Source organism: Salminus brasiliensis, chromosome 3 (genome assembly GCF_030463535.1).
Source record: "Salminus brasiliensis chromosome 3, fSalBra1.hap2, whole genome shotgun sequence".
NCBI classification, from domain to species: domain Eukaryota; kingdom Metazoa; phylum Chordata; class Actinopteri; order Characiformes; family Bryconidae; genus Salminus; species Salminus brasiliensis.
In genome coordinates, this window is record NC_132880.1 from 10,236,991 (window position 1) to 10,248,460 (window position 11,470).

An 11,470-nucleotide genomic window follows, 5' to 3' on the forward strand; every position below is an offset into this window, starting at 1 on the left:
ATTTCAGTGGTGCCACACATAACTGATGCTATTCAGGAGTGGGTGATGAGGCAGGCCAGAATCCCTGTAGATGATGATGGCATGGAGCCTCAAGTGTGTGTCATTGAGGTAAGTTTTGTTAATAAGACCCAACTCTTGCAGCTCCCAAACAGTCATTCAATAGCACTGGTATAAATATAAAATATTAAAAGTAGGCAAGCGATTGCCAATATTGTTGATTGATTTATATGTCAAGCTTCTACTTAATACTTTAAACCCTTCAAGACAAATAATTTCAACTGTTTTTATATCAACACAGTAAAAAAAGATTCCTCATCAAGATGCCTGTATTTGCAGCTCACAAACGCATAATAGTTTGTACAGTCTTTACAAATAAAATCTAGGGAGCCATGTTCAAATTATAAAAATATATATATATAAATAACATTAATATTTACTTCTCAAATGACTGACTGTCTGAGTAGCCTAGACTCTTTAACATAAGGAATAGCATGTGTTACTCCCACTGAAAATTACACTATTAAGTAGAACCCAAAATTCAAATAAGAAGCCAACTTCAGCTTAAATTACCCATGCATCCAATGTCCGTCATACATAAGAGATAGAAATTTAAACAGCCTCTTTTTGTTTAAAACATTACAATGTTTTCTAGCTATTTTTTTTTTTTTAATTTATTTTATTTTTTTATTTTCTATATATTTTTGGGGGGATGAAGGTCTTTGTACCCTCAAAATGCAATTTATACAGTCTTAAAATTGTCACTGACATGAAGAACAAAAGTTAGTTTTTATAAGTAATTTTTTTTTGTCTATTTCAAAGCACACCAGTGTTTCTTAGACAAAAACTTTCTTTAGAACTCTTTAAACTGGAAAATCTTACTGTGAAGACTGTGAGTAGGCGGGTTTACAACAGGAGTGATAATTAATGATTTTATTTTTTATTAAGTTCCCCTTTTAAAATGATTGATGATTGACACAAGTAGATGACATGATCTTCACAAGACGTTTCCCAGTTGTGTACCTCAAAAGCATTGTTGCTGAGCTATCCCAAATATTCAAAACTTTCCACAATTGTAAAGTCAGTGGTGTACAGAATCAACACCGATTTTGTACACACCTTGCAAGCCCTTTATGTTCTTTTTTTTTTTTTTTTGTATGTGTTCTTGGTGTCTGCAGTTGGGTGGCACAGTCGGAGACATTGAGAGCATGCCTTTCATTGAGGCATTCAGACAGTTCCAGTTTAAAGTGAAAAGGGAAAATTTCTGCAACATCCACGTCAGTCTGGTTCCTCAGGTGAGCACTCCTTCATGATTAGCCACCCACACTACAGTATAAACGTCTTAAATGAAGTCACTAATCTTGTAAAAATGCAAGCCTAACGCAAGCAAAAAATGTAAGACAGCATGTCTAGTTTTCTTCTGTATAATTAAAATTTATATATATATATATATATATATATATATATATATATATATATATATATATATATATATATATATATATATATAAAAACATGTTTGATATTCAGCCTAGTGCTACTGGTGAGCAGAAGACCAAACCTACCCAAAACAGTGTACGAGAACTGCGAGGGCTTGGCCTGTCCCCAGACCTGGTGAGTATTTCTTCTCATCTTTAATCACATATGAAAAGAAACACTGAATTATTTGTTATATTTATTTTCTCTTGTTTATTCAAAGTTTCAGTTTACTAAAGTCAGATAGCCAACAACAAATTGTACAGGTTTTTTTTTTTTTTTACATGTAGCATAGCAACAGAAGTTACACCCATTGGTTTACAATGGTGTTCTTTTACCATGATATATTGGAAAGGCTTTTGGACTGTTTAGTAACAGTTCTTTGCATTAAGCAGTTTTTGATTATGTCCATGCTCGTTTAATGCCCCTGGTTGGGTTGAGGAATCGTCTGTGAGCTTCTGAATGGTGTGTTCTGACTTAAGCCATAATAACCAGCAACAGCTTAACGCAACAAGAATCTGTACATCATAATTCTATGCAAAATAGTCTGTAAAAGGAGAATTCACATACATGTTTGTTTTTCAAGATCATGTGCCGTTGTTCCACACCGCTTGATAATTCAGTGAAAGAGAAAATCTCCATGTTCTGCCATGTGGAACCTGAACAGGTCAGTTTTGTCCTTGTAGTAAACTTAAACTGCATGGAAGTGAATCAGACTTATGCATGTTTAACTACACCTCCTTACCTGTCTGTACTATAACCTCAGATCATAGTTTAAAATCAAACTTTTATAATCAGTTTCCCAGACAGGGATTAAACCTTCTGCACAGCATTCTGTGATTGGCTTTGAATTGGGTTAATCCCTCTCTGTGAGACTGGTCCATAGTTTCATTTAAATATGTGATTTTAAAATTAATGTATGTGATGTAAAATTAATTTATACTAATAAAAATGTTTAGATTTATCACAAAAAAATGCATTTAAGCAACATGGTCTGCCATGTAACCTTCGCTTTATTGTTTGTGTTCTGCCCTCTTTATCTAGGTCATTTGTGTCCATGATGTCTCATCCATCTACAGAGTGCCCCTGCTGCTGGAGGACCAGGGTGTAGTAAAATACTTCTGCCGCAGGCTGGACCTGCCAATCGAAAGCAGACCCAGAAAGATGCTTGCCAAGTGGAAGGAGATGTCTGATAGGTGTGTGAACTATAAAACATGTTTACACCTAGGAACTCCATGTGTCTTGTGTATTGTGATTCGATTGCTCAGACCACTTAGAAGGTGCCTTAAGAAGCAGAGAAGTGTAAATGTGATGGGTTTTATTTTAATAGTGTTCGTATCTACTGTATTTTTGTGGCTTTGTGCAGTGAAAAAAAAAAAACATAATGAGAGTGAATACATTTCTGCAGATTTATTGAAAAGCATATATATATATAGTAAATAAACCTTATGATTTGTGTGTTTTTGTGTATCAGATCAGACAGACTGTTGGAGCAGTGTTCCATTGCCCTGGTTGGGAAGTACACAAAGTTCTCTGACTCATACGCCTCAGTCATCAAAGCCCTTGAACACTCTGCTCTCGCCATCAGCCACAAACTAGAGGTTAAGGTAAGCATGCAGTCAGACTTCATGCTCCTGTGTAGGGCAACAGGAAACATTGCCAAAGGTCTTTTAAGCATTTTTCACCTTTTAGTGTCATAAAGTCTCTGATACTATGCAGACTTTAAACTTTTGATTTGATTACACTTAAACAGTGGCACTTGGGCAATTTCAGTGAGCGATTATACCAGTATCTTCACCAAGCCATTGTAGTAGTTGCTTTTGTGATAGTTAATGTAAACACTGCACTTTTTTCCCCTTAATATCTCTTAAAGAAATCTTATGCAGTATTATAAACACTGGTGCGCACAAAGCATGACCTACATCGCACTTGTTTGTCACTACTGATAAAGCTAAAATCAATATTGTTGTTTAACACCAATACCAGTATAGACAAGATATCACTTAGCACTACCATCTGCTTTCCAGATATGCCTGCCTTGCTTGTGCAGTTTTGAAATGTAGGTGTGTGCATTGTGTTGCTTAACGAGCTTTAAATAGCCCTGCATTTACAAGCTGTCTTACTTTGTCTCACTTATCTTATCCTTTTGTGTATTTACACTTTATTAACTTGTCTTTCTCTGGCTTTCATTAGTACATTGATTCTGCAGACTTGGAGCCTGCTACTTTGCAGGACGAACCTGTGAAGTATCATGAGGCTTGGCAAAAACTGTGCAGTGCAGAGTAAGTAGTTTTGTAGTTGAAATAGGGAGATTTCTGAGAGGCATTCTTGAGTGAGACCATAAAATTAAAATTTTTACTCAAATAGTGTCCAGACCAGTTAAATCGTATATCCAATAGACAGATTGAAGATCTGAAGATTAATAGTTATTTGTGTATTGTGTGCTTGCAGTGGTATTCTGGTACCAGGCGGTTTTGGAGTGAGAGGAACAGAGGGCAAGATTCAGGCCATCAGCTGGGCCCGCAAGCAGAAGAAACCTTTCTTGGGTAAGATCTAAAAGGTTTAAAGGGAATTTGTGATCATACACCCTGGCATCTCTTTCAGACTGGCTAACTTGCACTTTAATGGTTTCAGGTGTGTGCTTGGGTATGCAGCTTGCAGTTTGTGAATTTGCCAGGAACATGCTGGGCTGGGCAGGTAAGTCCTACTGCTTTTGGTTTAAATTGGCCAAATCATGCAATCCCACTGCCCTTGTATTAGTGTCAGTGGCTCAGTATGTAACTGGCTCTTTCTTTCACTTAACAGATGCCAACTCCACTGAATTTGACCCGGAATCGAAATACCCTGTGGTGAGTCACTCTAAATTTCAGTGAATTTTAGTTTGGCCAAGCCAGTGGACACACTGTAAAACTGGCATTAAAAAAGTACACAAAAGGAGTCCAGAATGTCATGTAATATAAATTGTAACTGAAAGAGATGTGGATAAGTTTTCAAACATTTCACTTCAGTGAAGTCTGGCTTGGTAGGTGTGCATGTCAAAGAGACTGCAAACAGGCTCTTCAGTTATAAAACTCCTGTGTTGCATAGTTGTGTGCAACTATTGTGTGCATAGTTTGGTCCAGTTTCTTTGATAGACTTAGAACTTGTTGGGTTATTGTGTGCATAGTTCTTATTTAACATATTTGCAGGTGATTGATATGCCTGAGCACAATCCTGGGCAAATGGGCGGCACCATGAGACTTGGAAAGAGGCGGACCATTTTCAAAACAAAGTCTAGCATTTTGAGTAAGAAAGCGTTTTACTTTTTTCCATAGAACTCATTGTTTGGTACCAATGTTTGTGTAGTTTAATTCTACATATTTTCTTTTCTAGGAAAACTTTATGGAGACGCAGATTATGTAGATGAAAGGCATAGACATCGGTTTGAAGTATGTTGCTGGCATTGCTGCTGACCTACTAACGTTGTTGTTTAATTTTATTGTGGAATCTTGTGGAGTGGCACACTGGATGTGAAGTTATGAATTGTGACTCTTGCTTGTCCAGGTGAACCCAGAGCTGAAGCAGCATTTTGAGGAAAAAGGCTTCCACTTTGTGGGACAGGATGTAGAAGGAGAGAGGATGGAGGTCATAGAACTGGAGGGTGAGTGAGACCAGCTTCAAGAGCACAGTCATATCTGTTTTGTTTCAATTATATTTAAACAAACATTAAAAAAAAAGCACACATTGGAACCCAGCTTTAATTTATCTGACTAGCTAATCAGCTAAGACTCAAACTAAACAAATATAAATGGTAGAAGTCTATGTAAAGCACTTCTAATATTCATGTTGTAATTGTATGCTCCAGAGGTTGTTTAAGAAGGTTACAGATGGGCTGATGAGGGGTTCTCAAACCTTTTGTTGACCTGGACCCCTTCAGATATGGAGAAATATTCCATGGACCCTCATAGACAATATGGTCATGCTATTCAAATTTCAGAAAGCACATTAGGCAAATATTTACCATTTACTTAGATCAGCTGAGCTACTAACATTGTCCAGACTAAACTAAATTTTGTGATCTAAGTTTATACTACAATTTAAATCAAAGTTTATGTAGGCCCACAGACCATCAGGTTATGTCAGGAACCACCTTATAAATTATGGATCAAGACAGTAACATTATTGCTAGTGTTTTTTGCTTACACCAAACTACTTGTATCTAACACTTTTCTTTCACATTTTAGACCATCCATACTTTGTGGGCGTGCAGTACCACCCAGAATTCACATCCAGGCCAATCAAGCCCTCGCCTCCGTACTTTGGCCTGCTACTGGCCGCAGCTGGAAAACTTCACAGTTACTTGCAAAAGGGCTGCCGCCTCTCGCCACGGTATACATCTCTCTCACACACCTTATAAAAGCTTAATGTATTAGTATTGTGTTTAGTACTGAAAAGCTAAACCAAACATGGACAATAATAAACAATAGGCCTCATTCACCAAAAGACCAGTGTTTTCTTATTTAGGATTTGTTTAGTAAACAAGGGTGTGGGATCCATCATTCTAAAAGCACAGCTGTGAAGTTTGAAAACATCATACATTTTATGTAGAGTTTTTGTAAGAACAAGGTTAAGACCGAACTGGGAAGTTATTGGTGAATTGGGCCCATTGTTCTGATTTCCACTAATGTTGTACTTTTTTTATTTTTATTTTTTTATTCTTTTTATAAACACTTAGAATATTAAATAATAAATGTGCATAATGCTAGTTGGTGGATTTTTGTGTTCTTTCCCTATTACAAATGTTTGCCTGGACAACACAGAATTCATGGTTTTAAAGAGAAGTGTACTAGCACTAGGTTTAAACTCTGTTTAGGGACCCATAATAGATCTATAATTGTAACATGGCTATGACTGTTGCTTACTGAAACTTAATTGTACTGTAAAAGTAACTGTCAACCCATTGAAGGACTTGAGATTTCCTATGACTAACCTTTGTTTCTTGTCTGCCTCTTTAGCGATACATACAGTGACCACAGTGGTAGCAGTTCTCCAGACTCTGAGATAGTGGAGTTCAAACTGCCCCCCGTCTCCCAGGACTGACCTAGTCAGTAAAGTGTGTTCAGTATCTTCTCTATTCTGCTGGGTCCAGCAGTTGTACATGCAAATTGTGAAATAGTGTCCAAGGACCTGGGTTATGTATTGTGCCACAGATAAAGTTTTTTTTTTTAAATCATTTTGTGTCCTTCATTTTTAAGATCAAGGACCAGATGTTTTCATTTAGTACTGTGTAAAGCACCTGTCAAGAGTAGGTACTCATGCCATTTTATTTACAGGGTTGCCATAGTTGGAAAATTGCACAGGTGTTTATACTAAAACAAGCTCAAGTTTAATGAATTTCCTGGTATTCATGGAGCTAAATGGTTGAAGTTCTGTTACAGTAGTGTTATTGGTAATTCATGCAACTTAGCCATGTACTTTAAGGGGAAGAGTAGCTTTAAGTGCTCATTCAGCCAGTGCTGAGCAGCTCTAGCCCTTAGCATGTTAATTTAAGGAGCTGGTCCAAATCAGGGATTGAACAAAAGTACATAGGGCTATTTAAGACTAAATAGTCTTGCCTGTTGACTTGACTTTAGTTTAGAACAGGTGATTTAGGCATTCACTATACAGTTTAGCCTTAAACCTAAGTTCTGAACACCTTTGCCATCTATATTGTCTTAACATGCATGACTTGATATACTAGTGTAAGGCAGTTACTACCATTGAAACTGAAGGCAACATCAGTTGTTCATGAATATGTAAATAAAACAATGTACAACATAAGTTAAGACTCTTTATTCATCAATTGAAGCACCAAGATTTGTTTTGAAGAACTGCAAGTGCCTCAGTCTCCATCACTGCAGTCATCCTGTGGACAGAAAAAGATACATAAGCCTTAGTCAACTCTAACTTTCCCCCAGATTATCCACTGTAGTTAGAAAATTGCCATTTCTCACCTCTCATGACATGCTCTAGAGTAGCATCAGTGCTCATTGCACAGCTGGTCAGGCCTACAGTAGTTCACAGAAAGGAAATGTAATAGAACACAATTAAAAATCAGCATTGTGCAGAAATGGACAAGCACAAGTAATATTCAGATCTCAGTCCCATATCCGCAAGGTTTCATTCAGCAGTCACCATCAAGTGTTATCATCCTTGATCAGATTTAAAGTTAATTTATTGGATCACTATAACCAGTAAGATGGCATACCTGCTGCACAGCAACACTTTCATGCTGAATGAAGCTGACCCACATCACCACCTGGACAACAAAAAGTTAGCATTTAAAGAGTATATTTGAAACATTTAGGTTACAGATACATTTTTGCTTCTGAGGACAAGATTTGAGGAGTGTCAACCACGACAGTATTGTGGCATTTTAGCACTTGGAATCAGACAGTATGGCCGCCTTATGAAAAACACAGTTCTTTTAACTGATGTCAGCTGCATTAGACATGGAGGCAATGGTAACCCCTATGGTACCAGTTGGGTCACATGGCAGCATGTATGCATGTATGGCAGCAAAAAATCTCCAGCATGTATGTGGAAAGTCCATACTACAGAGACATTTGGGAACTGTTCAGGTCAGTCATCCTATTATTTTACGTACCAGTCATTGAAATCCAGGTCACTGACAGCAGGGTAAGTGCATAATGGAAACTGCATTCATGCTTCCTCCATTTGCACCAGTCAACCATCCGTCATTCCTGTGCAAAGAAGAGGCAAAGTTAATACAAAACCCAGCATTGCACAGAAATAGATAAGTGCAATTTGTTAGATCTCAGTCCCATATCCGCAAGCTTCATCCAGCAGTCACAATAAAAAAAAATGGTGTCATCCTTGATCTGATTTAAAGTTTATCTATGCTTTTCTGTGCTGGCATACCTGCTGAAGGACATCAGGATGGGCAACCCGTCATCCAAGTCACCACCCTAGACAAGACATTAAACAGACTCAGCATTTGAAGAATGGATTTGCACAAGAGCCCATTCATTAAAAGCAACAGTGCAAAATCACACTTGGGTTCAAAGGGATGGGGGGGGGGGGGGTGTATACCTGCCACTCATGAAAATCCAGGTCACTGAGAAAGGTTAAACCCCTACAAAATAAATGAAACAAAACCGCCACATTACAAGAAGGATAAACCACTACAAATGGCAAAACTGAAATAAACCTAGACTCAGGAAAAAATGAGGATTATGATAGTCTCATAATAGATGCTCTCAGATAGGGCAAGTGAGTCATCATAGTCAGGTTCAATGTAATAGTCAGCAAAAAAAAAAAGACTTATTTACCTTTGTCATACTGGAAGCACAAGATCTGGATCTTATTCGGTGAAAAGATTTGGTCTATAAAGACAAGCAAAACAAGTCAAATTTGCCAACCAAGCAGCCAACCAAGTAGCACTGAACTGTTTACAACTTATGGCTCAGAGATGAGGTTTGGAAAGTTCTCATAATTGAGATTTCTCAGATAGGGCAAGTGGGTCATCACAGCCAAGTCAAAACAATAGATAGTGGATGCAAATTACCATTATACTTTAATTTCTTTCTTTAGGGCGGTCCAAACCAGTGGGAACACTCCACTAGACCTGTAACAAAAGCAGCTGTAAGAAAGCAGTCTTGACCCAAGTTCGTAAAAAACTTTGAGGCGGCAAGATGTCCTTTTCCTTAATGTTGCTGAAACGGCTACTTTAAGCCAAACAGCGACCGTCGGCAAAAGTGATTCTGTAGGCGCCTTCTTGACTGTACCAGCTACATGCAAACAGGAACAGCTTCGATAAGGGCCATGTAAGAGCCAACATATATGGGTCCCATATACATTGCACATACATACTCCACTAAAGTACCCTCATTTAAGAGTGGTGACTATTGAGCAGTATATCCATTATATATATCCATTAACAAAGGATCCTCCTCATTTGAGAGGAGTGAGCACTGAGGAGTTGATAGCAAAAGCAAATTTGGCCAGTCATTTAGGGTGGGACAGCAAAAAGTGCCAATGAGTCCCTACTTAAACAGCAGAGGGCAGCCTTGCAACTTTCCTCCCCATTAACTAGCTAGCTCTGTAGATTAAGCAGCTCCCTAAGGTCACTGTATAAACCAGGACAACTCTCAAAACTAACAAACCAACTTCCCGGCTTAAGTGTGGTAAGCCAAGTTACCTCGACTGAGGCGCTCCCAGAAGCATTGCACGATCGTCGCTCCCATTTCGTTTGGCTCCGTAAATCACTGTAAAGGGGGGAGGAAAACATTACTCAGTAGTCTATTAAAACGCATAGACTTCACAAGAGGTATATTTCAAAGCCATAAATATTAGATAAAGTAGTCGCTAATAGTGTCCTTCCCCATATTGTTGCTAATCAGTAACTTTTTGCAAAAACTGAACAGCGACCGTCGGTGAAAGTTTTACTGTAGGCTCCTTTTTGACCGATTCGGTCACTACACGGACAAAATCGACTTCGATAAGAGCCTTAAACCAAATACAAAAAAAAAAACACACAAACATCCACAATCAGATGCAGGTTATGACAAATGGTTATAAAAACCCAGAATAATAATCATTTAAAAGCGGGCTACTTCACATTAAACCAACAATACTGTGTAGCCAATGCACAAGGTACGAGCCATCACGACCCAATATCTTAAAAAAGCGATTAACATATCTTCATAATCAAGATTTTTAGCGTTACCTAATCGTAGCTATCCAAATTACCCAAATCGAAGAGCAAATAACTAAAAATCAAGTCTGAAAACTCTGGATGGTTAAGGATTGTAAACACTCACCACAGCACTTCCACTAGAGAACGAAAAGGAAGAGAAACGGTGGTGTTTCCTTTTATGTTTCAGGTCCTACGCGCTGATTGGTTGGTTCCTTGTGTGTACCACAAAGCACGCTGGGAAATGTAGTGTGAAACTAAAACTGGACTTATTATTGTGTTTATTCAAATGAAACAAAGCATTAACTTGGTACTGCTGTGCCACATCTGTGTAAATACAAAGCCTAAAAAGAGTGGCCATATCATTGCAGGATAACTTAAAGTCTAAACATAAAGCTTTATTCCATGACTGAATCCAGAATACTGTTAAATTCTTGGGCCATGTGAGCTGGGCCACTAACTACACCCTAGAATACTTTTTTGAAAAGACCATAGTCAGACACTCTCTTACATCTAAAGACAAAGACAGAGAATCATGCTTTTAGTTGAAATTTACAAGAAAGAGAAGCAGCTTTTGGGCACAGCTGCCTTTATGTGTGCCGTAGTTTGTTCGGAAGAAAACAGCAAAAAAAATAAATAAATAAAAATAAGACGGTGCAGAATGTGAACACAACCCTGGAAAAATGAATGGGGACAGCACCTATTGTTTTTTCACAATGTCCATGTCACAATTTGCATGAGCCAAAACTTGTGATAACAGCTGGTTTTATCAAAACATCAAGACAAGACAAAGACTGAGTTAAGTCGATCAAAATGACAAGAGCAAGCTGCAACTCTAGCAAGACTCATATGATTTTATTCTGACATTGAAATCTGCGTCAGTGAAATCACTTGAAAAGTCGTTTGGTGTAAGGCCAGTGTTCTGACGAGTTGTGCTACCCATCAATACACCCAGCGGCTCTGCACAACGGTTTTGTGTTTTTTTTTATGATAATTCTCTTCATCTTGTTTGTTTTATACAAACTGAGCTTACTGTTAATGTTTGCTTCCAAAAGTGTAAACTGCCATTCAAATTACTACTACTCACTTAACTATTTACAGTAACAAAAATTTTATTCATTATATTTATTATTAATTGACTAATATCATTAATTTTCAATATTGCCTTGTGTCTAGTAGTGTCTAAGCTAAGGTATCTTTGAATTCTAGTCTATTCAAACTAGCAAAGCACTTTTGTAAGTCGCTCTGGGTAAGAGCGTCTGCTAAATGCCATAAATGTAAATGTAAATTTAATGATTTAAATATACATGGTATTTTAACACT

General features: G+C 37.7%; 1 protein-coding gene, 1 long non-coding RNA gene and 4 other non-coding genes across 9 annotated transcripts in view; 1 reads left to right on the forward strand and 5 right to left on the reverse strand.

Moving 5' to 3' along the window:
* The window catches only part of ctps1a (CTP synthase 1a), a 98,489-nt gene extending 91,217 nt beyond the window's left edge, over positions 1-7,272 (forward strand). For all 4 annotated transcript variants that reach the window (XM_072675416.1, XM_072675417.1, XM_072675415.1 and 1 more), the window contains exons 4-18: positions 8-108; positions 1,176-1,292; positions 1,528-1,611; positions 2,060-2,140; positions 2,518-2,669; positions 2,948-3,080; positions 3,667-3,755; positions 3,925-4,019; positions 4,108-4,170; positions 4,279-4,322; positions 4,662-4,758; positions 4,846-4,901; positions 5,017-5,113; positions 5,697-5,841; positions 6,468-7,272. In XM_072675416.1, coding sequence (XP_072531517.1) covers positions 8-108; positions 1,176-1,292; positions 1,528-1,611; positions 2,060-2,140; positions 2,518-2,669; positions 2,948-3,080; positions 3,667-3,755; positions 3,925-4,019; positions 4,108-4,170; positions 4,279-4,322; positions 4,662-4,758; positions 4,846-4,901; positions 5,017-5,113; positions 5,697-5,841; positions 6,468-6,552 — 1,439 coding nt within the window. In that variant the 3' untranslated portion in view covers positions 6,553-7,272. The remainder of the gene's footprint in view (positions 1-7; positions 109-1,175; positions 1,293-1,527; positions 1,612-2,059; positions 2,141-2,517; positions 2,670-2,947; positions 3,081-3,666; positions 3,756-3,924; positions 4,020-4,107; positions 4,171-4,278; positions 4,323-4,661; positions 4,759-4,845; positions 4,902-5,016; positions 5,114-5,696; positions 5,842-6,467) is intronic.
* A 2-nt stretch (positions 7,273-7,274) lies between these two features.
* LOC140551775 (uncharacterized) lies at positions 7,275-10,306 on the reverse strand. The gene is made up of 10 exons (XR_011979280.1): positions 10,275-10,306; positions 9,653-9,719; positions 9,020-9,079; positions 8,784-8,837; positions 8,545-8,587; positions 8,374-8,420; positions 8,099-8,195; positions 7,700-7,750; positions 7,446-7,499; positions 7,275-7,357 (listed from the first exon to the last, which is right to left on the reverse strand). It is a non-coding gene; the product is annotated as an uncharacterized lncRNA (long non-coding RNA).
* On the reverse strand, positions 8,262-8,337 carry LOC140552651 (small nucleolar RNA SNORD99). Its single transcript, XR_011979567.1, has one exon. It is a non-coding gene; the product is annotated as a small nucleolar RNA SNORD99 (small nucleolar RNA).
* Positions 8,912-8,989, reverse strand: LOC140552631 (small nucleolar RNA SNORD103/SNORD85). Its single transcript, XR_011979548.1, has one exon. It is a non-coding gene; the product is annotated as a small nucleolar RNA SNORD103/SNORD85 (small nucleolar RNA).
* On the reverse strand, positions 9,145-9,279 carry LOC140552632 (small nucleolar RNA SNORA16B/SNORA16A family). The gene has a single exon (XR_011979549.1). It is a non-coding gene; the product is annotated as a small nucleolar RNA SNORA16B/SNORA16A family (small nucleolar RNA).
* On the reverse strand, positions 9,824-9,964 carry LOC140552633 (small nucleolar RNA SNORA16B/SNORA16A family). Its single transcript, XR_011979550.1, has one exon. It is a non-coding gene; the product is annotated as a small nucleolar RNA SNORA16B/SNORA16A family (small nucleolar RNA).
* Positions 10,307-11,470: the final 1,164 nt, after the last annotated feature.